This window comes from Dryobates pubescens, chromosome 4 (assembly GCF_014839835.1).
Source record: "Dryobates pubescens isolate bDryPub1 chromosome 4, bDryPub1.pri, whole genome shotgun sequence".
NCBI lineage: Eukaryota > Metazoa > Chordata > Aves > Piciformes > Picidae > Dryobates > Dryobates pubescens.
In genome coordinates this window covers 24533606-24561029 of record NC_071615.1, presented here as the reverse complement: position 1 = coordinate 24561029, position 27424 = coordinate 24533606, and the positions used below count along the sequence as shown (strand labels likewise).

At 39.4% G+C, this 27424-nt stretch overlaps 1 protein-coding gene across 1 annotated transcript in view; it reads left to right on the top strand.

Moving 5' to 3' along the window:
• The window catches only part of NFX1 (nuclear transcription factor, X-box binding 1), a 37112-nt gene extending 15339 nt beyond the window's left edge, over nt 1-21773 (top strand). Inside the window, exons 5-24 of the mRNA XM_054160960.1 lie at nt 1027-1132; nt 1713-1784; nt 2900-3039; nt 4057-4156; nt 4270-4487; nt 5072-5169; nt 7053-7083; nt 8111-8193; nt 9490-9598; nt 10731-10850; nt 11519-11598; nt 11862-12092; nt 12379-12452; nt 12723-12824; nt 14139-14180; nt 14529-14627; nt 15815-15881; nt 17267-17412; nt 18467-18568; nt 19567-21773. Of these exons, the coding sequence (XP_054016935.1) occupies nt 1027-1132; nt 1713-1784; nt 2900-3039; nt 4057-4156; nt 4270-4487; nt 5072-5169; nt 7053-7083; nt 8111-8193; nt 9490-9598; nt 10731-10850; nt 11519-11598; nt 11862-12092; nt 12379-12452; nt 12723-12824; nt 14139-14180; nt 14529-14627; nt 15815-15881; nt 17267-17412; nt 18467-18568; nt 19567-19642 (2096 nt within the window). The 3' untranslated portion in view covers nt 19643-21773. The remainder of the gene's footprint in view (nt 1-1026; nt 1133-1712; nt 1785-2899; nt 3040-4056; nt 4157-4269; nt 4488-5071; nt 5170-7052; nt 7084-8110; nt 8194-9489; nt 9599-10730; nt 10851-11518; nt 11599-11861; nt 12093-12378; nt 12453-12722; nt 12825-14138; nt 14181-14528; nt 14628-15814; nt 15882-17266; nt 17413-18466; nt 18569-19566) is intronic.
• The last annotated feature ends 5651 nt before the right edge of the window (nt 21774-27424 follow it).

Genomic DNA, 27424 nt, shown 5'->3' with positions numbered 1-27424 from the left:
TAGCGCAGAAGTCAAGCATACAACTCTCTAAACCTTTAAGTTGATACGGCAATTTTGTCTTTTATATTTATCAGGGATCCATAGAGGCTAAACAGGAAACTATATCCACGCTTCTCAGACCTTTACATAGATACATGTTTAATAAAGAGATAAATTAAATGAGCACATGACTCTCTTAAGCTCCAAGTGTATGTCCACACATTTCTTGAACACCTCCAGGGAATGGAGGCAGCATAGGACTTTCCCCCTGCATAGTAGATAAGGAAACTAAAGGGGGGGTGTAATGGGTTGGGGCAGATCCCCTCCCCACCACAGGCAGAAATAACGACTCAGGCAAACGGATTGCAAAAGTGATGAAAGTTTAAATAGAAAGCAGTGAATGTTACAGAAAACCCAAAGCGCAGTGACAAAGAAAGATCCCATCCCCACCTGAGGGTGCATCCAAAACCCCCAGGGCTCCTTCTTCCCCCTCCCTCTGCTGGGCTAGTCTCAGCTGGCCAGGCCTGAGACTGCCCATCCCCCTGTGGCCTTGGGCCCAATCAGGCCCATGGCCGGGAGATCTCTCCCCCAGTTACCAAGTCTCGGAGAGGGAAGGAAAGAGAAAGTGCCAGACTCCGCACTGGATCTTATAGTGGTGCAAAGAATTATGGTAGGAAATACAAAATTTCCTGTGTCCATCCCTCTGGGCTGGATTTCTGGACACAGGAAGTGAATGCACCAGGGGGGCACCCAGCTCAAACTACAACAGGGGGTAATTTTTTTCTTTTTTTTTTTTTTTCTTTTTGCTTTAATTTAAAATACCTGCTACCTGCTGAGAGGATAGAAGAAAAGAATCTTCTAGAGCTTGATATTCAAATGACTCTTTTAAAGAAGTTGCATGCATATGAGCACTGAAAATGGATAAAACATAGAACGTGGTTTTGTTTTTCAAAGACGACTGCTGTTGCTATTAAAAATAAAGCTTACTCTTTTTCCCACTTTCAGTATTGGATTTAAAGCAGTGCTTTTGTCTTTGACGTGGTTTAGGTAAGGTGCACAATCCTGAGTGGAATAGAAATGAAATCCCACATAGCTGTGGGGAGCTTTGTGGAAAGAAGAGACAGTGTTCAGACTGTCCACATCTTTGTAACATGTAAGTAAATGTTCATCAAAAGGATACTGTAATGATCTAGAGGGAATTTCTGAAGAATGTAGGTGTGCATTTTGTCCCCTGTGGAATCAGCAACTCTGAGAGCAACTGTTGATAACAAGCTTCTGGTGATGCTTGCTCTGCTCTTACCAAGTGCTGCTTAGGTGGCTACACTGATACTTCATGTTACATTAAGAATAAGTTGAAGTGGGTCAGAGTGGGTTAAGTTACTTGAGAATCACATCAGACTCTTGTGGCTGAGGAAAAAGAATTGACTTGAAAGTTATGTGAAAAGATTTGGATCTTTTTAAGGTTTTGTAAAGGGTTTTTGGCTTTATCAAGGATAACATTGACAACACTGCATACTGAAGGTAAGTTAATACTGAAGACTTCAGCCTGTCTTTTTGAGTTTGAGTTTAGTTGTAGAGGAGGAATGCTTTTATATCTTGCAGGAGTGCAGGTAGCTTCTATAATGTTCTGATAAATTACTGCAAGCTGGGTTGTGAGGGATTGTTTCTCTGGGAGTGCAGTAAAGCTAAAGTTCACTTAGCAATTGTGTTTGCATTTTTGACTTATTTTTAAGACTGTGCCACCCAGGACCTTGCCCTTCCTGCCCAGCCTTTGTGACAAAAACATGTGAATGTGGACGAACAAGGTGAGAATGATTTTATTATACAAACAAAGTTTATATAAGAACAGTTTTTATAAGTTTATATCATAACATTCTTCTTTATTATAGTTTATTAAAAGTTTACAGAACAAAGTTCATTCTGAGCTGTGACTTTCATTTGTGCACAAAAATAATTTGGAGAGTGCTGTGTTTTCTGTAAATGCAATTGCTTTGAATCTTCTAAGAAAAGATAAAAATAGAGTTGTCTGTATTAAAATCAGTTTGATACATGCAACTGACCTGTCCAAGCAGTCTGTGAATTGGATTTGATTTTTGAAATCCTATTCCAGTATGTATTTATTTTTTATTTTGTAAAAGACAGGAAAAGAAGTAGAAAAAGGTTCACACGTTTTGTGTATGAGTGGAATGTCAAATTACTCCATTCCAAAAGCAGTGCGTACGTGCCAGTGGTACAGGTCCCCTGAAAAGAGAGATGTAGTATATTCTAGATTTGAAGACTGTCTTTTTATGGTTGATGCATAAAGTGTCTGTCTTTGCTAACAGCAAGGCTGTCCTGCCTTTACATTTCATATGGAAAACTTGCTTCTAAAGAGCATTTTTTCATATGTATTAGCAGCCAGGATGTATGGTATGGTACCTCTTCCTCAGAGGTACATTTTACAGCCATTGTTTGAGGCCAGCCAGAGTGGAAAAAGAGGTTATGTGCCCTTTGTTTTTTAAGCAATTTGTAATTGAAGTCTTTTTGTAGAGTACTGAGGCACTATTAGTGCCCACAAATCCTATCTTCATTCAGCTCAGTAGACAGGATCATGTACTTCTTGGGAGAGATGTCTGTAATAGAAACATTTGCTCTCTGGCATCGTGCATAACCATACATTAGGTTCAAGTTATTGTTTCACATTTTTATTCTTTCCATTTTCTTGAGAGAATTATGTAGGCTTACTGCTGTAAGAAGTGTCCCACTTTAATAGGGTGGGAAAAGGAAGAAGAGAGGGTTATTTGTTAAAAAAAAAATAAATAAATCTTTCATTACTAAGTTATCCTTCCTTCCAAGCCTTGCTGAAAAAGTATTTTCCTGTTTAATAAATGCTGTATTGCTGTTAAGGTAGCTGACTGACTGTGGTGTCATTTCTCTACAGTCATTCAGTTCGCTGTGGCCAATCAACAAAAATTCGTTGTTCTAATGTATGTGGAAACACTTTAAACTGTGGTAAGCACAACTGTACTCAAGTGTGCCATGCAGGAAAATGTTCACCTTGCCAATTGACAGTACAGCAAGGTAAGTATTGGAATGGCTTATTCCAGTCTATACTATGTAATCAAGAGTGTGGCAAAAAACATTACCAAGAGACAAGTGCTTGAGTTTCTTAAATCCTTAAAAAATCCTTAAAAATCCTAAATACTTAAGTATCACTAGGAAGAATCCTGCCAAGATGACTAGGCCTTTGGAATATGTGTCCTGTTAGGTAGGACAGGGTAATGGTGCTGGATTTCATTAGCTTGAGAAGGCTGAGTAGTGGCCTTTCAGTAACTAATAGAAGGTAATCTAGAAGGCAGAGGCAGACTGTACATTTGGTGGGGGACAAGAGATGGTGAGCCAAAGCTGAAATGATGTAACTAGCTATGAGGGAAAAACTGTTCTTGGGAACTTGGGGGTTTTCAGGACCCAACTAACTGAAATACTGTGTAACTCGGTCTGATTTCATTGGAGACTGCTCTAAGTAAGGGTTTGGTCTAGCTGATGGCATGATGGCCCTTCTGTCCTGAATTGTTCTATGATCCTGTTTAATCTTTTACTGCAATTCTGAGACTTGCTTAAATGATATGTGGAAGAAGTATTGAAAAAGTATAGGAAAGGACATTTCAACAAACTACTCCTGGTTTCTGTTTAAATTTCCTAAACTTGGTCTTGAATGGAAATTAACTTGTCTATGTACCTGTGCCAGTATACAAAGGTATTTTTGTTGAACAATTTGTATAGAAAATGGGAAGCTAATTTTCTCAATTTTTAGGGTAAAAATAAATTTGTTGTATATATTGCTTTAATAATAAGTAAGCTTTCTGTGCAGATAGTACCACCCCTTTAGTTTTCATCTCCTTATCAAATCAAGTAAAACAAGGAATTCCAGGTTCTGTAGGAGCTGTGCTGCAGAAATCTAAAGAAGAGCAACTCCATTATTCCAAAAACTGACTAACAAATTGTCATATTTTGTCCTTATTTTTGGTCTGCTGTTGGAGGTGTTTTGTCATTGATACTCTCTTACGTTGTTTTCTGTGGACCATTGCTTTCTTCCAGTGTGTTACTGTGGAAGTAACTTCAAGGAAGTATTGTGTGGGACAAAGGAAGAATTCTCAGATGGATTTGGGAACTTTTCATGTCAGAATATATGTGGCAAGTAAGGTCACTATAATTCAGATTTTTGAAAAGAAAAAGGTGATACTCTTGGGTAATTATCTTTTTTTGTTTGTTTGGTGTTTTGTTTTGTTTCTTTGTTTTGTTTTTTTCCAGAAAATTAAATTGTGGGAGGCACAACTGTACCCAAGTATGCCATCCTCAGCCTTGCCAGCTCTGTCCACGGCTTCCACAAGTAGTGTATCGCTGTCCTTGTGGTCAGACACCTCTCAGCAAATTACTGGAACTAGGATGTGTTGAACGTAAAATATGCACAGACCCTATCCCATCATGTGGAAAAACATGTGGCAAACCTCTTTCTTGTGGTAGCTATGGTAATTAGAACTTTCTGCATCAGAGAATTCATTCTGGTTGGTTGTTTATAATCACAGAATCACCAAGGTTGGAAGAGACCTCAAAGATTGTCAAGTCCAACCCATCACCACAGACCTCATGACTAAATATAATGGTACATTAAAACCAGGAAATATATTTGTCTAGGAAGCACTAATGCTAGTTAGCCTTTTAAATTCTGTTTACATATACCATTCCTATATGGGTAGAGGAATGGACCTGTAGGAATTTCCAGAGAGTCTGATGTCTTTTCAAAGCCCACAAGGATCATCTGACTTTGAAGTGGAGGTAGGTAGAGGTAAATGACTATGTTCAAGTGCCTCCAGTACGTGTTCATTTCCTGTTCTAAGAGTGTCATAATGCACGAAGTAGCTTGAGAAGCTTACATGCAGAAGCAATTTGACATTTCAGTGAAATTTTACTCCCTTTTAATTCAAATTAGTTAATTTGTTGAGGAAGCTAGCTGCACATAAGCTTAGTATCTTTGACCAGTGATGCTGCTAAAAATAGGAAGTTCCAGGTCATGGATTTTAAATTGTTAATCTTTGTATTTTTCTTTTGCTAGAGTTGATTCATACATGTGAAAGCCTTTGCCATGAAGGAGAATGTAGACCATGTTCTCGCACATCAAATATTTACTGTAGGTGTGGCTTCAAAAAAAAGGTGAGTGTATAAAACTTAGCCATGGAAACAAGCAATATTTGTTGGTTTAAAGCTGCAGAGAAAAAGGAGCTGAAGTAGATAGGAAAAGAAAGCTAAAAAGTATAAGAGATGCTATGCTGCTTAATGGCAAGAACCTCTTGTATACTAATGGATAGATGTTAGCTAAATGATACTGTGAAATGCTGACATGGGTTACTTTTGAAGGCAGTTTTTGGAAGTATTTTGCAGAGTTTAATCAGAATTCTTATTGTTTAAACTGGCTGTGAAGTTCTGTATTACTCTGCACTATTTCTAAAGCTCAAGTTTTATAAGCTGAGGAAAGAGTATCCTAACACAAAACTTTATAGTAACAGACTGTAGATTTGCTGTATAGGTGTGTTTTTTTCCTGGAGAGAATATGTAGTTTTTACTGGTCCCCATTAATAGAATCACAGAATGGTTTGGGCTGGAAGGGATCTCCAAAGGTCATCTAGTGCAATCCCCTGCAATTGACAGGGACGTCCTCCACTCAATCAAGTTGCTCAGAGCCTTGTCGAGCCTGACCTTTAATATCTCCAGGGATTGGACCTCAACTACCTCCCTGGGCAACCTGTTGCAGTGTCCCACCACATTCATGGTGCAGAAAGTGTTCTTAACCAATCTACATCTACTCTTCTCTAGTTTCAAACGATCGTCCCTGGAGGTGTTCAAAAATGTGTAGACATGGCAGTTCAGGACACGGTTTAATGGCCATGGTTGATGGTGGGACATGATGGTCTTAGAGGTCTTTTCCAGCTGAAACAGTTCTATGATTCTATGATTGCTCCTTGTTCTGTCACTAGAGGCCTTTAGTAAACAGTCCTTCTCCAACCTTCTTCTCAACAATTACTATATGAAAATTAGTGTATGTTTAAACTGTACTATTTTCTGCTATCACAGCTTTGAAATCTTTGGCTACTATCATGATGTTTTTTCTGACCTGTTATATACCATCTATAAGTAGAGATGGCTTCTGAATATTTAAGTCTCCAAGTCTATAGAAATGACTGAGACTTGGCTTGAGATTGGAACCTTTTCTCCTACAAGTTTGCTTGAGGGTAGTTCTGGGGTAGGAGACATCAGATTATCTTTTATTTTGAGGCCTGAAACAAAGTATTGAGGTTTGTGCTTTAGTTTACACAGCTTCTCAGACACCAGAAAGCTGCTTTCTTGAAAAACTATGAACGAACCACACTGATAACTTGCGTCAGGGAACCTATGGTGGTCAGCGATTAGCACTCAATGTGAAGTCCTGATGACTGAAGGTTTAGATGTAGTTGATCAACAGTGGGGTTTTTTCAGCCATCACTGGAACAGGTTGCCTGGAGAGGTCATGGATGCCCCCTCCCTGGAGACGTGTTCAAGGCCAGATTGGATGAAGCCTTGAGCATCCTGGTCTAGTGGAATATGTCCTTGCAGTGCCAGAGGGATTGAAATCAGATGATCTTGAAGGTCCCTTCCAACCCAAGCCATTCTATGAATCTATAAATCCCCTTCTATTGTCATATATGTCATAAATCTAGGTACAACTTCCTTGACTATGAGATTTGACTTCACTCTCTCTTTCCTTTTTTAATATCAAGTCATAATTGCATTTTTGGGACAGTTTGTGAAAGCACAAATGTATCTGCTAAATTATGTGGGGTATGCAAAACTACTAATGGATATTGAATCTCAAAGGAAAAAGTAATGTGTTAAAAGATGTGAGGACTTTTTCCAAATGTGTTTCACTTCTGTATCCAGAAGTGTTACACACCTGGAAGCAGTCCTGTAGCTTTCTGTATCATGGAACTGGATGCTTTCTAGATAAATTAAGTTTCATTTTTTTCATGTTTTAACCTAATGGATCCCTGTTTGCCTCCTAGGAAGTCCCATGTGCTCTCCTCAGAAATAAAGGTACAGTGTAATCTTACCTATATAATACAAACTTGTTTTAAAAATGATCCACAGCTCATACTAATTTTGGATTTGGTTGGCAAAGTTAGCAAACATCCATTCAGTATTGCTTCTTTTATCCATATGTCTGTACCAAGGTGATAATTTTTTGAGATGATGCTTCTTTGGGGAAGAGATATCCAATAACCTTTCATTTGTGTCCATCTTTTGCCTAAATAAAGGCTTCTTCAGCATTTGACCTCTAAGATTCCAAACAACTTGTCTGTTTAAATTGAGCAGTTTCTTGTGCTCCCTGCCATATTCACTGGGTCACTCCCCTGACATCCTGCAGATCTTTGGGTCAATTTGCCCAGCTCACATACAAAATAGTACTGCTCTGCTTTTGTCCAAGGCCCCAGGGAAGTACATGCTTTGATTCTGCTTCACAGTTGTATGTTGCTGGGCTTAGCATCTGAGCTTGGTGGAGAGTTCCCATTCCTAGTATTCTGGATGTAACAAGTCAAATTTCGCTTCAGTGAATTGTTTACTTGATGGACCTCTGTCATACTGAGGTGCTTACTTAAAAGATACATAAGGAAGTAATATACATATTTCCTAATTTGGACTTTTGTCTTCGAAGGCTTTGTTTTTCAGAATCCAGAAGTTACTTTTGGACAGCGATGAGGATGTTCTTTGTTAGCACCAGTTTCATGAACATATCAGCAGTAGTTGTATTTGACTGACTTTCACTGTTTTACCAGTTTGAGCAGCCTTAAATTGGATGTTTGTAGTACTCCAGTGTGTCAGGATACCCTATTCTCTGTGTTGTCCAAGTAATGAAAAGTTTGCTTGCTGACTTGGGCTTTCCCAGAGCATGTTCTGGAATGGCCTTAGCATAACACTGTGATCACAGCTTTTGTTGTCAGCATACGCAAACACATAGAAGTTATGACTGAGAGTGGGGTTTTTTGTTTGGTTGGTTTTTTTGGTGGGGTTTTTGTTTGTTTGTTGTGATGGTGATGTTTTGTGTTGTTTGTTTTTTTAATAGCTGCTATTACATTCATGTGTGACAAGCGATGCAACAAGAAAAGATCATGTGGACGACACAAGTGTAACGAGGTTTGCTGTGTGGTAAGTTAATGTGGTTTCATAGAACTGCTTTTTGGGATGTGTATTTGGTTGAGATAGTGAAGGATTTTAAAAAATTTTTTTGCTTTTGTATCTTTCCATTTTTGAAGTCAGGGTAAGAGACTTGGGGTTGCTCAGCCCTGAGAAGAGCAGGCTCTGGGGAGACTTTATAGTGGCCTTGCAGTACTTAAAGGGACCGTAAAAGAAAGCTGGAGAAGGACCTTTTGCAAGGGCCTTTAATGATAGGATGTGGGGTAATAGCTTTAAACTGAAAGAGGGTAGAATTTGATTACATACAAGGAAGAAATTCTTCTCTCTGTGAGTGGTGAGGCACTGAAACAGATTGCCCAGAAGATGTGGAGGCTTATACCTGCAGGTGTTCAAGGCCAGGCTGAATGAAGCTTTCAACAGGAGGTGTCCCTACCCATGGCAGAGATGTTTGAACTAGATGATCTTTAAGATCCTTTCCAACCCAAACAATTCTATGATTTTCAGTCACTGAACATTGGTCATGTTCAAAGTTCGTGTGTTGATTCTTGCAGCATTTGTTTTACGGGTGTCGTTACAAATATAAAACTAAGTTCCAACCTAAATGCAATTAAATCCCTGTAAAGATGCATTTTATCAATGCAGTATTCCTGAGGCAATAAGGAGGGAAATCCAGGAAGCATAAGCCATGATGTATCAGTCAGGGTTGGAAGAGACCACAAGGATCATCTAGTTCCAACCCCCCTGCCATGGGCAGGGACACCTCACACTAGATCAGGCTGGCCAGAGCCTCATCCAGCCTGGGCTTAAACACCTCCAGGGATGGGGCCTCAATGACCTCCCTGGACAACCCATTCCAGGCCTTCACCACTCTCATGGTGCAGAACTTCCTCCTCACATCCAGCCTGAATCTCCCCACCTCCAGCTTCATTCCATTCCCCCTAGTCCTATCACTACCTGATATCCTGAGAAGTCCCTCCCCAGCCTTCTTGTAGGCCCCCTTCAGATACTGGAAGGCCACCATAAGGTCACCTCAGAGCCTTCTCTTCAGACTGAACAGCCCCAACTCTTTCAGTCTGTCCTCATAGGAGAGGTGCTTCAGCCCTCTGATCATCCTCCTGGCCCTGTAGGTATGCCTGCAACAGGGGTCTTAAAAATTACGCATCCCTACATTGATGGCAAAACTGGATAGATCAGATTTAAGCTATTTTTTGCACTACACAGTTTTGTCAATTACTATATTTTAGCCTTACAGAGAAAAATAACAGGGTTTATAGTTTAATCCTGCTTTTCTTTTTTGCCTTCCTCTAGGACACAGAACATAAGTGTTCCTTGGTTTGTGGTCGCAAGCTCAACTGTGGGCTTCACAGATGTGAGGAACCCTGTCATCGGGGCAGCTGTCAAACCTGCTGGCAGACAAGTGAGTTATGTGCAAGAGTACATGAGTTCTTATGCATTATAGAAATTTATTCATTGACCTGGTCAGAGTTGAGCAGGCTGTGGTCCAAACGGAGTAGAATATGCAGTTGATTTGAGTGGTATGGTGGTTCTGAATGAAAGTGATTTCATTTTAGATGAGTTTACAAAGTGTTGAATTTTAATAGTTAGATTTAAATTACAGTGAAATGGATTATGTACCTTGGGCCAGCAATCACTTAAAAAATCCAAGGAAACATGCAAGAAATGAAAGCAATTTAGAGAATTTCTCAGCTGAAGAAATTCTTGTTTAACAATGTATTTGTTAAAGGTATTGAAATGTATAGCGGAGTCTGTTTAGCTGCTTAGAATTCAGGCTTTCCCACCATGATATGCTAATGATTTATCTCTGGACACAGCCATCTAAAGAAATAAGAGATACCAGTTATGTGTGGCTTTCTGGATCACATTCTGGATGGTGAAAATCAATACTGAATTGTTAGGAATAGCTCTACAGCTACAGCACTCTTAGGAGTGCAGAACTGTTTAGAGATGTGAGCTGCTGCAGTAGTTTCAGACAGGCATGTACTCTAGTAAAAGCTGTGCCAGCTGAATATACTGGTTTTCTGCAACTGCTTTTTACCACTTGGCGTAGGGGGCGTATTCTGATTATATTGCACCATGTTAGTAGGTAGATAAATACTAAACTGCCTGAAGCAGACAGAAGAATGTTGCTATTTTTCCTTCTGCTAGTGGAACCTTTAGTTGACCTGCAACATCTTTATATGTGATTGCAGTTTATGTTTTTTTTGCCCTTGTCTCATATGGTCCAATATAGATTTCCCCTTTCTTTATATAGATGTAGCTTCTTACAAAAATTCTTGACATTTTTGAAAGTTAGGATGAAAAAGCCCTTAGTTAGTCCTTCAGCTTGTATCCATCCTTCTGCTTAGTGTTTGCTTAATGATGAAAGCTTAAGAAAGCTTTCAAACTGAAGTCCTAAACTTGCAAATTCTAGGTTTATTTTTTGCATCCTCAATAAAACTGTGAAGGGGGAGCATTTCTAGAACGGAATATAAATACCTGGAAAGTGCAGATACACATAGCCATTGGAATATGTTCGATTTGTTTTTCAGGTTTTGACGAGTTAACTTGCTATTGTGGTGAATCTGTCATTTATCCTCCTGTCCCCTGTGGCACTCAGCCACCAGAGTGTAAAAAAACATGCACCAGGCCCCATGACTGTGATCATCCAGGTAAGTCAGGAAATTCAGTTTTGCTTGTGGGTTTTTGTTGTTTGTTTTGGTTTTGTTCTGTTTTGGGTTTTCAAATTAAAATGTAGAAAAATACACATAGATGTATTTGAAAGTGAAGTTCCTCTTTTACTAGATGCTTTAAGTAGTTGTGAATATTTCCAAAAGCCTACACTTCAAAGACAACCAATTAAAAAGTTGCCATGAATACTAGCAGTGATAACTTCTGACTGGGAAAAGCATTGAATTTTTTCTGAACGTTATTAATAGTCACAGCACATTAAATGCTGTATTCCAAAGATTACCCTATCACTGCAAAAGAGCACTTAATATAGTTGATTTCTACATTCCTTGGCTGATCAACAAAGGAATTAGCACAGGTCAAACAGATATGCTTTCTGAAAAACTGTCTGATAGTACAACCCTTCTCAGAAGTTAGGAAATATTTAATTCAGAAAGTAAGGAAAAATACTTGCCTGAAAAATCTGCCATTGTAACTTTGAAAGTGTGTTTTAAAGAACAGATTCTTTGCATGAAGCATCATACTTCCTGTAAATTGTGTCATTCTGAAATGCACGCCCATGTTTAATAATCTTCATTGTCTCCTGTAATGCATTTGATTGAAGTATGCTAGTAAAACTGTGCTGGCTTTTGTATTTCTGTGACTGCAGTGTACCATTCATGTCACAGCGAGGAGAAATGTCCACCTTGCACCTATCTCACTCAGAAATGGTGTATGGGCAAGCATGAAGTAAGTTTGGTTACTTAATGTTTTTGAATTTTAAATGAAGTTCTGTGACTGTAGGCCTCTGGAACAGAATGTGTTATTGGAGCTGCATTTAATATGATTAAATTAGAGAAGGGATTCTTTATGCTATATGTGTTCAGACCAGCTGCTAAATTGGATGATGATACAAAGAAAAAATATTTTAGTATTACAGTTTTTCTGTGGACAGTGCCAAGTGAAGGTGTAGAACTAGTTTGAGTGTTAAAATTTTTCCTCCCCTCCTCCAGCTGCGAAGTAATATTCCTTGTCATCTCACTGACATTTCCTGTGGACTTCGCTGCAATCAAATGTTGAAATGTGGAATGCACAAATGCAAAAGAATCTGTCATAAAGGAGAATGTCTTATAGATGAAGAGTGTAAGCAGCCATGCGTTATTCCACGGCTATATTGTAATCATCCCTGTATGGCTCCTTGTCATCCTTCTTCACCCTGCCCGACAACATCCTGCTGTGCAAAGGTAGGTAACCAGAGGGAGCTCACTGCGAAGTCACAGGTGAATTGTGGGGTTCTGTTACCAGCAGGTAACAGTTGTGACAAAAAATGACATAGTTCAATATTGAGACCATTATATCTTTTCCTTAAACTTATAGTACTAATTTAAAACAAAACAAAAAAACCCCAAACCCTACTCACTATTCCACTAAAATGAGACTTTTTAGAGGAATCTTTTTATCTGCCTCGCATCTCTCCATTGCCATACAACTGAAAGCTTAGAAAAGCTACCCTCTTGTGTGATTCAACAGGTTGATCTTCAGTGTGAATGCGGAAGAAGGAAGGAGAGAATGATTTGCTCAGAAGCATCTAATACGTATCAAAGGTTTGTACTGCAATTCTTTACATGTCTTACTGAGCTGACTTTGTGGTTTGATTCCATTTCAGGCTTGACTAAATATACCCCATTTACAAGTGTTTTCACACTTTTTTGTACTTCCACATAGTTTCTTTCCCCCGCCCCCATATTGTCCTGAGCTTTTATACCATGAGGAAATTGTCTTCTTCCACTTGGAGGTTTAAATGTGCAACTTTATACAGGTTTTCAAAGGTTTATTTGTTGCCTCAAATTAAATCTAACATTCTTCTTTTTCAGAATAGCTGCTATATCTATAGCCACAAAGTTAACAGATCTACAGCTTGGAGATTCAGTGGAAATCAGTAGACTCATTACAAAGAAAGAAATGAAGCAGGCCAGGTAAGGAGATGATTTCAAAGCTATCTAGAACACAGGTGGTGTGTAAAATGCTTAGAATTGTGAAGAAAATGCTATCTAAAATACAAGGGCTTCAGATATCCTGACTCTAACAATACTGCTGAAAGTGTTTTACAGTTCCTTAGCAGCTCATGTTTTTGCTTTCCTGTAGAATGATCTGTGTAGCGTTGTCTGATTTGCCTTGTAATTATGTATGGAACAATATAATTGTGGTTTCCAAGTTCCTTTTTACCCAGCAGAATTTCTCAGAAAAGGCAGAGAAATTCTTAAGATTTCTGGACAGTATAACTTTTCACTATTGTCTTCTGTTTCAGCATCCAGCATTTCCTCCTGGATGATTAATGTGACATGTTTTCTTCCTAGTTATCAGCTTACTATTTGTAATATTTTTCTATTACCTTTCTTAGATGACTTATATTTGCATGTCCATTTGACTGGCACTTAGTGTTCTCCTGCTGGCTGGAAGTGCAAATCTGCTTTTACATCATAAAAACCACTTGTGACTTAAGTTTGGTAGTTTTCTCTTTCTCCTGATGTTCCTCAGGATTGGACTAGCTTGTTTTGTTGTCTTGGTTTTTGTTTTTTTACCTTTTAGTATAATTTCTTGAAGGAATTGCTTTGACTCGCTGAACTCTGTCCTTCGAGTCCCTAATTCCTGATTTTAGTTGATTTTCTGTTATCTCACCTCCCTTAATTTTGAATTTGATTATTACAGTTGGATACATATGTTGAAATCTGATTTTCCTTTACATTGCATAAAGTTAAACCAATGATAATTCCCATACAGTTGCTTTCTGACTTACTTTTTCAAAAGCTAATAGTAGCAAGAACTTTTGCTAGTCATTCTGTTCTATTTGTTTAATGCCTACAAAACTGGACCAAATCATTAAATCCTTTTCTACCCTTATTATTCTACCCTTACCTCTGAATATATGGGCAAGATGAACTAACAGTAGCAATCATGCATTGGAGCACCCAGCTTTGTCCTGGTTGAGTCATTGTCATACTTCAGGAAGGGGGGGGAAGAACAAGGTGAAATCAGGGGGAGCTGTACTGTAATAATCTCTGCTTTACCCAGATTGAGCCTCAGCTACTTTGTTTCCTACTTGTATCACACTACAAACTAGATATGAATATACTCAGTGGTATGAAGCCAATTTCAGCTTCTCCAAAAAGTCACTGTCTAAAGAATCCAAACATTTGACAGAAGGAAGGATCAGAGTGTGGGGTGATAAAAAAAAAGGAGGTGAGTTTTTCAACTACTGATTCTAATTGTCATTTTCTTTCATAATTCAGGTTGCAATGTGATGAAGAATGCTTAGCGCTTCAGAGGAACAGGTGGGCAATAAAGTTGCTTGCTTTTTTTCTTAGGCAGCACAAACTCAGAGTTAAGGCTATGTGGGAAAAAACAATCTTGCCCTGTATGGCCTAGACAACTAATAAATATGGAGATGATCCCAATGTTACAGGGATCTATACTGAGTGTTCTGAGATCCTACTAGAATATTGTAGTAAAAAGTCCTAAAGAATTAGATCTAAATGTACAAACTGTAGTTTTTATGTGCTGTATTAGTAACCCTTATCTTAGTCTTCAGCATGTTTGGGAGTCTGGGGGAATTTGTGTGATGGTTTTTCATTTGGCTGTGGGTTTATGTTTTGGGTTTTCCTTCCTACCCTCAAATGCAGACGTCTTGCTGAGGCTCTTGAAATAGATGATAATTCTGATCCTTTCAACATCCGTTCTTCTGGACCAAAGTACAGTGACCTTTTAAAAGAGGATGCAAGGTATGTGTTCTAATGATGAGAGGTGTCACATACAGGTAAACAGTGTTGAGAACAAGATGGGAAACGCAAAGTAGTTATTTACCCTTGTGAAAATGCCTATGTTCACTTGTCTCTCCAGCCTTGGCAGTAGGTGATAATTGAAGCAAAGGAGGTGATGTGCATTTCTCAAGACCTTCAAATGAGAACCTGAAAAGTAAAAAGCACCTGGCAGGATGATTTGTTCTGTAATAGAACCAGATACAGAAGGGGAGCATCATTTCCCACCATTTTTCTTGCTGTGCAGCAGTACCTGGACTCGCATCTCCCTTGCTTTCAAACAGCCTGCATCTTAGTGCTCCTTGTGGACTTTTCAAGGCAAAGGCAGAATTGATGCCTAAGCAATGAAATCCACACTCACAGTCTGATGTTTTGTCTCAAGTCTATTTGTTTGACCTGCTGTTTTTTGTGTGTTTTTAAATAAAGACATGGAGTAAACCACTTGATTGGTGCAGGGCTAAACCTATGCCAGTGCTGTCTGCAAAGAGGTCTGTGAGACTGATGCATCTGAAAATGAGGCAATTGAAAGTCAAGGTCATAGTGAAAGCATCGCACTCATAAGTAGTGCCCAACATTTTTAAAGGTGCTTAAATGATGTCTTCCAAGATGGTGTCATTCACAGCTAAAAGTACAAGTTTGTGTTAGTCCTCATCAGTGACTTTGCACATTGAGGTACTGGATTTCATTTATCTAGTCTTCAAGACAAAGTAGTTAATCCCTGTATTAACACTGTGGTACTAGATGAGTTGAAAAGAGCTCCATTCTGTTTACCAGTCCTCAGTTTTGTGCCTAATCATCTACTATAATTAAGTGAAGGGCGTTAAGGACAAGTAATTTAAAAACATTGAAATGGCAACTTTAACCTCTGCATTACTCATTTGAAAATGCAGAACTTTGTCAGGCAGTAGAGTTGTATGAATAAAATTTTGTGCTGGGTTGAATGGGAAATGATTCATGGTTTTCATAATTGTGGTGACATAGTCATGCTTTTTAATGGAAATAATGTAATGTATAAAACAGAAAGTGCTCTCCCTTCTGCTTCAGTCAGTTGAGTTCTTTAGTCCTGTTCTTGTTGAAAATAATGTTACAAAAGATGAAGGTATTGTGTCTCTGTAGACAATCTTGCCTTATTTACTTTGCTGTTCTTGCAGGAAGGATTTAAAATTTGTCAGTGACATTGAGAAGGAAATGAGAATGCTTGTGGAAGCTGTGAATAAGGTCTGTATTGAGATATTCTGTATGACTTAGAAGAAACAGTTTTGTTTAGTTTAGGGTGAGATCAACATTACCAAACATTGCTAGTAGTTATGGGTTGACACTGGATCTCTTTGTGCTCCAGTAGAGTTCAGCAGAGATTTAAACAGAGCAGAGTATTTAGGAGACATTGTAGTTCAGGATCTCTTTGGTGACATCCAAGCCATGATTAAAGATTCAAGCAGAGCTAGCCTTTAATGCAGCAATAGTTTACCATTGATTTTTGGATCTCCATTAGTAAATTACTAATCTTCAAAAATGGTATTTAGAGGTTCAGACTTTGAGGAGGAAAGCCTAGGTTCTTCTGATCCCTGTGGTGGGACTCAATTGTAGATTTTTCAATGCCTTCTGGCATTTGCCAGCGTGTGAGGTAGTCCTTCTCCTTCTGCAAGGAGACTCAGATTTAGCTATGGTTATTAGCACCCTCTTGGCTTGCTGCTGCACCAGGTCTGACCCAGTATGTGTGTTCTGGTCTCTCATTGCCCTTAAATGTACAGGGCCCTTAAATTCCCTGTCCCTGGAACTTGTATAGGCTGGCATTTCTCTAGAAACCCCTGACTCAAACTTACTCTGTTACTGGTAGTTTGGGGCTTGAAGTTCAGATTGTAACGTGGGAGGCTTCTTGTTCCAGTTGCTGCTTTTGGGTGTTGGCTCTTTTCTGCTGAGGTGGCATCTGGACAGGGAGGGATGGGGGAGTAGCTCCCTGGCTTGGATTTTTAGCTCACTTGTTGCTGCTTCCTTCTGTGCTTTTCAGCAAATAGGCTACGGTAATTGTTGAATATTATCTCATTTATCCAGTAGACTCTTATCTCAGCTCTTCATTTGACCCCAGAGTTTTTAGTGTGTTACTTTTGCCTCACTTTGGGGGGAGCACAGATAGATTAACCTGTTCTCCGGGTTTAGTGTGTTACACTTAATGGCATCAACAAATGTTTTATTATGTAGAAGATTTTTCTTTGGTGTAGAGGGAAGTGATAAATTTAATACTTTCATAGCTGTGTATGTGCAATGCAAAGCTAGTCTGAAAAATCTGATTCAAAATTGGCAGATCCTTCTGAAAAAAATAAGAAGAAAAATCATGTTATATGATTGTTTTGGGATGTAAGTAGATGGGTACATTCAGATTTGTATTTCAGACTTAAGAGGGGGGTGTGTGTGTACTTTGAGGTGGTGCATGCAACAGAGAACATGTAATTTAAATTTTAGGAAATAAATGGATATTTTTAGTTAAGTTGCCTGTCAATACTGAGGCATTAGAACTTTGTGGTATTCTCTTCATCCTGACACCCCTCCAAAGGAAAACTTTACCTTTTTTTTTCTCTTTTTTTAACCTTTTGTCTGGAATTCAGGGCAAGCATACAAAGAAGAGCCACTGTTACCCACCCATGAACAGAGACCACCGCAGGATAATCCATGAATTAGCTCAGGTCTATGGCATTGAAAGTGTGAGCTATGACAACGAGCCGAAGCGTAATGTTGTCATCACTGCAGTCAAGTATGTCATTGTCACCTTTTTTTTTTCAAGTCTATTAACTATAGCTTAAATAATTGGATATTTCTATCACTTACTCAAACAGGTTTATTGCTCTCTACAACTACCTGAAAGGAGGTTGTAGCCAGGTGGGGGCTGGTCTCTTCTCCCAGGCAACCAGCACCAGAACAACAGGACACAGTCTCAAGTTGCACCAGGGGAGGTTTAGGCTGGATGTTAGGAAGAAGTTCTTCACAGAAAGAGCAATTGATTATTGGAATGGGATGCCCAGGGAGGTGGTGGAGTCACCATCATTGGAGGTGGTTAAGAATAGACTGGATGGGGTGCTTGGTGCCACGATTTAATTGATTGGATAGTGTTTGGTGATAGGTTCAACTCGGTGATCTCAGAGGTTTTTTCCAACCTGGTTAATTCTATTCTATTCTGTCATCTTTATTTTCACCTGTGCTGGCTGACAAGGGAGAAGCAATGTCACTGTGTTGTTTCTGGGAAAGTGCTGCCTAGCAGGGCTGCTTTGAGTGCAGAGTGATAAAGAAGTTTAACATGACTTGCTGACAGTTAAAGAATGTTTCCAAAACATTAGATAGCAGCTTGTGAAAACACAGTGAACTGTGTTCACGTGATGCAGAGTTAAGTTATTCAGTTGCTTTTGATCTTGTATCTGTTCTGTGGAAGAACAGGTCTATGTTGCTCTGGAATGCAAGGACTGCATTTTTGGTATTTGAACAGATGATCGTGTTGTGCGCTTCTGAGTAGAGAGAGAGTTGTACAGTTCACATACAGAAAGGAAGGAGTCTGGGCACCCACACTCACATGCTTGTAGACAGCCATCAAGAGATATTTTAGAATACTGGATACATTGCTCTTGGTAATCAAAATGGCCTTTGCACGCTGTTGGTCTCTGTGGTTGGAAAATTAACTATTTGAATAGATGATGTAAGTATACAGGTATGAACTCTGGCACCAGCACTGCTACTTGTAAGTACAAGTCTTGCCCTGATTTTTGATGAATGTAAAGCCCTATTGAATTAAAAAATCTTTCTTTTTTTTTCTCTAGAGGGAAATCCGTTTGTCCGAGCAATACTTTAACTTCTGTGCTAGATAAAGAAATGCAGAGCAGGCCTCCACCTCCTATTCCTCATTACAAACAAACAGATAAGTAAGAAACAGTATTCATCAGTTCTGGGCTAAGTTACCTGTGGAGGGTGTTCTTTTGCTTCAACTGTATAGTCCCCTTCTGTTTCCCATATATAGCTTTAGAGCTTGCAGCCACTTCTGTGGCTTTCCACAGAAGGAAAACTTGGGTGGAGTGCTAATGAAATGTAGGATTCTTGTGGTCTAGGGAGAGCAATATAACAAATATTGTGGACTTCTTATCTAGTCTTTATTAAAAAATAGGAAGTCGGGAAGGGATGTCTCCTTCAGAGGTTTTGGGGTGATTTTTACCTTTAACTGTTCTGGGTAAAAGGGTAATGCAGGATTATTCCTTGTAGTGTAACTCAATGTGAATTTTAGAAAGGTTGTTATTCTTTATTTTGACTTCTGTGGGATTCCTGTCTTCAGTAAACCTCATGAAAGGGGGTTATGTGGCAAAATTAAGTAAAACAAGGCCTTTAGGCATTTATCTTTAAATACTTGAAGTGAAATGGCTTTAGAAGTGCTTCATTCTACAGAATCTTCTGACAGATCTTATACTGTCTCATAGAAAAACAACTTCCCAGTGTTTGAATTTGGCATTGCTGGTTTGTTTTTTTTGTTACTCCTGCATTTAAAAGCAAGCAGATTTATCATCAGCTCAGTATTTATTTTGCTTTTTAAAAAGCACATTGAATATCTAGTCTTCAGTGGTATTTTTGTAATAAATATTACCAGTACCTGGTGTTTTCTGGTAAAACTCCAAAACAGATTCTATTCATTCAGTCACACATTGATGTACACTCATCTAATAAAGTAGATTTCCACACACCACCACCCCCCACCAGAAACCAGTTAGGAAAAGCTTTCTGGAACACTGGGATGCTTCCATTAATACATAATGTAGCACTGCATGCTCTGTATCAATGCAGTGTGCACTGAGATGATGTGGGAGCTTGTGTCTGCAGTGTACTTGGTGTTTTTCATGTGGGTGAGTAACATCTGATATTCTTACAATTTCAGGAGCAGTGGGAACAGTGGTTTATCCAAGCCATTAAAAGAAGAGCCAGTCATTGACTACTTCGATGTCCAGGACTGAAGTGCTTGGTATAGAATTACACTATAGAAACTTAGAGGTGAAGATACCAACTTATTGTGTGAGGTGCTTTCTGACTATCTGTCAAGTGATCAGTAGTTCTGCCTATTCAAGATGTAAGATCTAAAGTCAGATTGATTGTCATACTTCAAAAAGTTAGGGAGTTTTACAGTTTATCTAACTGCAGAATAACTGCAGTAGTCTAGCTTTTTAAACCTCGTTTGGTGCAATTTTTTTATCTGATGTGCTATTAGAACGATGTAGATTTCCATTGATGCCTTTAAAGTGAGAGAACTGGTAAAGATATATTTTTGGGAGTAGCAAGAACAATGATAAGTCTCAAAAGATTTATTTTGACATATCTCACACAACTTAAAGCAGACAAGAAATATTCTGTGTTGAAAACACTTGAGAGTATTCTTCAAAGTATTTTCATATTTTGTTAATTCACTTTTGTGCTAATGTGGTAAAGTGGGGAATGTGAGTTATTCTTCTGCGTGGAAGGAAATACCAAACTGAGTCCAAGTATGAATATATGTACTGAATGCCCATGAAGAGCACAAAATTCCTTTGGTATCTGAAGAGTCAGGATTTGAGGATGGTGAGGGATTAAGACCTATTTTGCTGTATTTTGATGTGTAAAAACTGAAACAATCAAAAAAACAAAACAACAAAAAAAAAAGGAAAACCAACACCCCCCAAAAATAGAGTAAAAAAAAAAAACACCAAAACACCATAAGAAAATTATGATTAGCTTGTTGTTGAAGACCTTGAACAAAATCAGACTTTATATATAATTTTGATGTTCTGTTTGGTTTTGTTTGTGTTTAGATATTTTGGCTTGATGGTCTTCTGGGGTTTCTTTTTGCATGGTTTTATTGGGGGGGTTATAATTCTTTTTTCTGTACTGTGCAAGTTTACAGTGAGTGCGTGGAGCTTGGTTCAAATGTGCTATGAATTTGGAACAGTATTTGTAAGCTTCATGAGACCAGCTAAGTTGCTTGGCAGTGGAAGATCTTTGTTGTATGGGAAATGCCATAAGCAAAATGGAACAAGGTTTTAAACAGTGAAAGACACCACAGTGGTCTCAGACACTGAATTGTTTCCGGGTGATGGATTAAGGCAGGTAAGTAGCTTTCTGGGAAAGGAGATTGCAGGTCTGATCGGAAGAGGTGGCACAGCTCTGAACTCGAGTAGTATCAGTTCACTTGAGGAGAAGACTTCTTGAAGTAGTGGTTTTAGTAACTGACACTGATTGTGGCTACATGCAGCTCTAGAGGGGATTTCCGTGTACAGCATCAGAGGCTGCTGCTAACAGTGGCTTAGCATAACAAAGAAACAGTTATAGCAGAAGACTTGTCATCTGGTGTTTATTTTACAGCCAGTTCACTACAGTGCAGTGTGAGATTTGCCAAGAAAATGGAAGGCAGTTCTCCATGCTTAGATTCACTTAACAGTTATCACAACCTTAACTGCGAAGCATTCCTTGGCTGCATTTCATCTTGAACAGCTGGTGAAACTTAAAAGAATGAGCAGCAAAGTGTCCTGAAAGTTAAAGTGCATGCTAGTATCGCCTGGTAGTTTTGTATGCAGTCTTAAAAAATTGCAATCCTAAACCTTCCTAAATGTTTGAAACACGTACACTTCAGGTGAAAAACAATCATCAGAAGCATTCTCAACCCTTAAGAGCATTCAGGCTTCTAATTTGCATGTAGTGCTTTAAATTGGTGATACCTTTCTTGTCTAATTTTGTGAACAGAAATGAAAACTAATATAGCTTAATAAACCTGCCCTTATCTTCTTAAAGAAATCAATGTTTGATTCTACAAGGTGTGCTGCTTTGCTAAGTCCAGCTGAAGAAATACATTGCTGGGCATCTTTCCATGAATGTGTTTCTTCAGTCTCTTCATTGTGAGGTGTGTACTCGAGTGTGTGCAGACTGGAGCTCAGTGTGGCCAGGCAAAGGCTAATTCTGGGTTTGAAGCTCAGAGCTATGTTCATATAATGCTGTTTTTCAAGCAGGCAACACTTAGGGGGCAGGTACATGGTTATACTGCTAAGGGAGGTTTGCAACAGGAGCTCACACACACCTGGCAAACTGGGTGTATGAAGTTAGGTGCATGTCCTCTGGAGCACACACACTGTTTACCATAGGTAAACCTAACGTGATAGAAAACCAAAGTGATTTAGCTGATAATAAATATAACATAGCTGAAGCCTCTTAACATCCACACCATTTCACATGGATCTGAAATGTCACATTCACACCTCTGATTGGAAATCTAACATTTTAAAGGCTTTAATAGCGTTATATTTAGCTCATAAAAATGTGAACCTTGGCAAGATGCACTTCAGCAGTCAATTATTCTGCCAGTGTTTTTAATAAGAAAACCCAGGTAATCTTCACCTTCTCAAGATGGGACTAATAATTACTGCTAAGTCTGCTCATACTGAGAAGGGGTAATGTCATTGCCAACCCTCTTAACTACGTGAGCGTTCAGACCTTTTCTAGATCCGTATGTTACGCATCTCTGAGTCACGGCTGTTGGAATGTATCTCTAGTTAGGAAGCCAGGCACATGTACAGAAACATTTATTTTTGAAATGCATTTTAGCAACTTGGTTAAAAATGTGATACCATTTACCTGAGAAAGTAATACCAAAAAAGAAAGTATTGATGTCTGACCAGGACATGGTGACATAGCCTTACGAAGGAACTCAGCAAAGTTTAACAGCGGTGCTTTCCTCTCTGTTCTGGTTTGCTTTTGCTGCAATATAGCTGTGACTTTCATATGGAATAGTACTAAAGGCTGTAATTTTGATATCTATGATAACTTATCTTCATGTTGCACGTGTGCCTCATGGAAAAAAAAAAAAACTCAAATAGCTATTTTGTAAGTCTAAGCTGGCCTTTAATAAAAAAAATGAGTGGATAGAAGACATCCACTTGTAAATGAAGTCCATGGCAAAAATCCTACTGACATCACTGGAATCCAAGTCTTAAGCTTCAGTGTGCTAGTTGTTTTCCACAGCTCCAAGAAGAATATTGTTCCTTAAAAATTTATTTGAAAAGAGTATCCTGCAATAAGCATCTTCTGAAATAAACTGTGATGTCAGTTGGAATTCATGCAACTTCATGAAGTGCTTTTCAAATGGTGTATCAAGTAGGCTGTGCTATTACCTATCTGTATTGTTTAACATATTTAAAGTGCTCTGAATATTCAGTGCTTGGGTTTAACCTACAATTGTATCAGATGTGTAAGTAGACTTCGATACCACTGTTTCTGTGGCAGTTTTGTACAGTATGCTGCATAATGAAATGAGCAAAGTAAAACTGTTCTAAAACACTTAAGTTATTTGTTGAAAGTTTTATATTTGACTTGATTTTATCAAGTTACTGGTATAAAATTACTTTCTTTGCTTCTTTTCCCGAAATAAATCTGCATTGAACGTTCAGTGCTTTGGAATTGTTTGCAAGCTTTATCTTGGGACTCCAAAGTTTAAAGGCTGAGATATTACAGAGAGAAAAAATAAATTTACATAGAAGTTTGGAGAGTCTTTTTCTTCACATTTTGATATATGAGGTGTGATTTCCTGGATTTGAAGTGATTTTAAATGAACATTGTAAGGAGAGTGAAACAAGTCAAGAGGGAGTCCCCAGGAAACAGAGTAAGGATTATCTTCTGTATTATTGGGATTCAGATGTACAGAAGAGATGATTGTCTGAATAGAAATGTACATTTTATCAGAAAACCCCTCTACTATGTCAGCCTACATGCTACTTGGCAATAAAATGTAGGATTTTAACTTACTGTCCCTTTGTTGTTTGCCCACTGCTCAGTTGTAATGGTGGCTTGTAAAAGTGGGAGGGGAGGGGGAAGTGCAGACTAATGTCACTTAAAATTTCCTGTGGGCATTAGGTTTAACAAATGCAGGATGACAAATATCACGGTGAGGGTGGTGAAAACTTTTGTCGACATGGCTCAGTATATGACAGGGAGACTCAGAATGCAAACATCAGAAATTTGAAATTATTTGAACTCTGTAACTTTTCTAATAACAAGTAATGCATCTGCAATGGCAAAAGCCACAGAAATGAACAACAGCAGCAGAAAATTAGTGTCTTGACCTGACTCCAGGTGGAGTGCATGATGGCTCAGAGAAATTAAAGGCATGATCTGAGATTGAAGAGTTCTTGAAATACAGCTGAAAACCTTTTGTCTTACTGTCTCAGCTGTCAGTAAGTTTGAACTTTTTTCCCCAGATATTTTGAAGATGGCATGTTACAGGTATCTGAAGTGCTGCAAAACACGTCCCAGTTGGAAATCTCTGCCTGAAAAAGATACTTGTCCTTCAGGCCAGGATTGTCTTTGACTAGAAGGTGACCAAACATGTAATCATTATCAGTGTGTGCAAATGGCAGCAGCAAATGGCAAAAAGCCGTTTCTGCTTTCTGTTCACTTGTTTTGTCCATGTTTGGAAATAGCCATTTGAGTCATGACACAGTCACCATAGTGCCCCTGCTAGGTTAAATAAATAATAAAAAAAAAGCTTAGATGGATACTACTGTTAACATAATGTCCAATACTGAGCACTGACTTTGTGGATGCAAAATTGCTAGCAGAAGCCCTGGTATTTAACAAATGCTATTCTCATCCCTTACTAAGATGCTGAAATGGTAAAATTGTTGATGTACTGTTTCTTGTATATACATGTGTTATTTTACCATGAGCCAGAATGCTGGAGACATCAGGAAGGGTTTTGTAGAAAGCTGTATTTTGAAGGGTCTTGAGCTCTAGACCAAGTTTCTTAGGCTTTGACCAGAAGCTAGGAGTGCACTCTGGTGGCTAAGAAGGTCAGTCCTGGGGTGCATTAAGAAGAGTGTGACCAGCAGGTCAAGGGAGACTCTCTTCCCCTTCTTTCTCTGTCCCAATGAGGCCACATCTTGAGTACTGTGAGCAGTTCTGGGCTCCCCAATTCAAGAGGAATGGGGACTTCCTGAAGAGAGTCCAGCAGAGGTTATTGAGGGGCCTAAAGCATCTTTGTGAGGAGGAAAGGCTGAAAGACCTGAGGCTGTTTGGCCTGGAGAGGAGCAGCCTGAGAGGTGATCTTCTCAATGCACAGCAAGAGCTAAACAGTGTGGGGCAAGAGGATGGAGCCAGACTCTTTTCAGTGGTGCCTAGTGACAGGACAAGGAGCAACAGGCACAGCCTAGAAGCCAGGAGGTTCCACCTGAGCAGGAGGAGAAGCTTTGTTGCTTTGATGGTGCTGGAACCCTGGAGCAGGCTGCCCAGATAGAGGTTGTGGAGTCTCATTTTCTGGAGAGATTCCAAACTAAATGGGTTTGTGATCCCAGGCAACCTGCTGTGGGTGCCCCTGCTTTAGCAGAGGGGTTGGACTGGATGATCTTCAGAGGTGCCTTCCAACTATCACCATGCTGGGATTTGCTGTTTTGGGATGTTTGGAAGGAGGGGAGTACCAGGCTGTGTTCCTATGCTCCTCCCAGGTTACCTGTCCCTGCTTCCACTGCCTGTGCAGTTCCCTCTTGCTCTTTATTTTCACCAGCAGGTCCCAACTCAGCCATGCTGGTCTCTTCCCTTCCTTGCCTTAGTTTTTACACAAGAAAAGGAGAGAGGAAATTAAAGGCTGTGGTGAAAATTGAGTAGCAGGATTTCTTAGATGGTTGCTTATCAAACAATGCAGGCAGGAAGGTACAGTCTGTCTATTCAGGGCACCTAGAGAGCTTATCTTTTTTTAACAAGCTATTTAAAAAATGTCAAAATTTACTGCCTACCCAGTAAGTCAGATACTTCTTAGTAGATAATAAATGCTCCTTCAGGAAGCAATAATTAAACTCTTCGGCCAGTGCATTAACTCCTGGGGTAAGCGCTGATTTAGGTTCGTGTTTAAATTCATAAAGTTGGCACCAACTAAATAGGTGCCAAAGTTTCTAATTAAGTGTTTGTCTGTGTGACTGCTTAGGAACTCAGCAACTTCAACCAAAGGCTTATGCAATTCTGAATCTATTGAAGTAGGTAAGCAATGAAACCATTATTGATGCCACCAAAGTGGCATCAATGAAATAACTCCCGGTTGGTTGTTCTAGGTGTGTTTCTGGGAATATCATTAAACATTTAAGGTGTGCTGCATCTTACCTGTTTGCTGACATATAAGTACTTAGTAACAGCAGTAATGTATTTACTAAGAAGTAGCTGATAAAGCCCCATCTGAAATCAATGTGTTTTCTATCCCATGGCTCTCATTTTTTTCCCAGTCCTGACTAGGAGAAATTTGTTTGAGCATCAGCCTAGATATACACAAAGCCATGCACTTGAAGTGGAACAACTCCATGCAGCTGTACAGGGTCGAGCCCATTGCATAGATAGCAGCTTTGTGTAAAAGAGCAGGAGGGCAGAAGTTACTGATGTGCAGCAGCAGGCTGCAGGTGAGTGAGCAGTGCACCCCAGGGGCAAGGGCTGAGTATGGTGCTGTGAGTCAAAGGAAGTCAGTCCTCTCTTCCATTCAGCATTTGAGATGGCTTCTGTAGTACTGGATCCAGCTGTGGGCTCACAGCTGGATATGATAAAGACTTGACTGAACTGAGTCAAACACAGAACCACCAAACTGGTCAGGAGAGGCTGAAGGCATTGGATTTGTTGAGCCTCAAAGAAAGAAGACTAAGAGGAGATCTTACTGCTGTCCACAACTGGCAATATTCTTGGGAAACAAATGAAGCCGGTCTAGGCATTTTGAGAGTGTGGGCAGACCATTCTGGTGGCACACTGAGGGACACAATTGCTTGAAATAAGTGTGGGAGATGTAGGCAAACATGAAACATCAAAGAAGAAGTAGGTGGATTATGCCTGAAGTTCATGATGACATCAAAGCTCACAGGAAGTTTTGCATGTTAGACAATGGGGGGAAATTGAGATCTGCTCCACCACACTCTTTATGTGGTCTTTGTTTCACTTTCAAAAGTCAATGTTGGTGAAACCTTTCTTTCCTCCTAAATGTGGAGTGGACCTTCAATCAGAATTTGACCTGCTTTTGAGAATGAGCAGTCACAAGAGGAGTGGATGGGAATGTCAATACACTGAAGACTCAGGAGACTCGGGCAGTTAATATCCAAGTGGACACCTCAGCTCTTGGGACAGGTTAGCCCAGGAGTGCACAAACATGTTTACTGGGTTAAGTACCAGAAGGCTTTCTGGTTTTAAGGGGGACAGGCAGTCAAGTAGTAGCATGGAGTTACAACCTATCAAGGGATAGGAAAAGCAAGAAATCACTCTGCTCTATTACAGCTTCCCACTTGAAGGGGAAGTTTTGTTCATCCTGAAGACCAATAAGTATCAAAGTGACCAGTGAATTCTGAATAATCATCATCTGTCCTTCAACTGTAGGTATCAATTCCACTCTGTCCTTGCAGAGCAGCCAGAGATGACAGAACAGATTCTCTTGTGCAATGTGAGATGCTGTTTCTTTGGCTTGGCATCTGCAATGCTATGTTCCTTTGCTTGTAGAACATAGCTTACAAAATGTAGTAACATTTTGACTGCTCCTGGTAAACCCCATGTGATTTTAATCTGTTGAGACTCAAGCTCTAAACCAGGCACAGTGGCTGCTCAACAGCTTGTGCAGTCTTCAAAACAGATGGGTCCAGTGCTAGAAGGAGTGAATTCAAAAGACTGCTTGTGTCACACATTGTCCTAATGACTTTCTATTTGTTGCACATCACAGTAGGATTGTGGCTGGACTTCTGGCATTTACAAGACAGCAGATTCCTGCT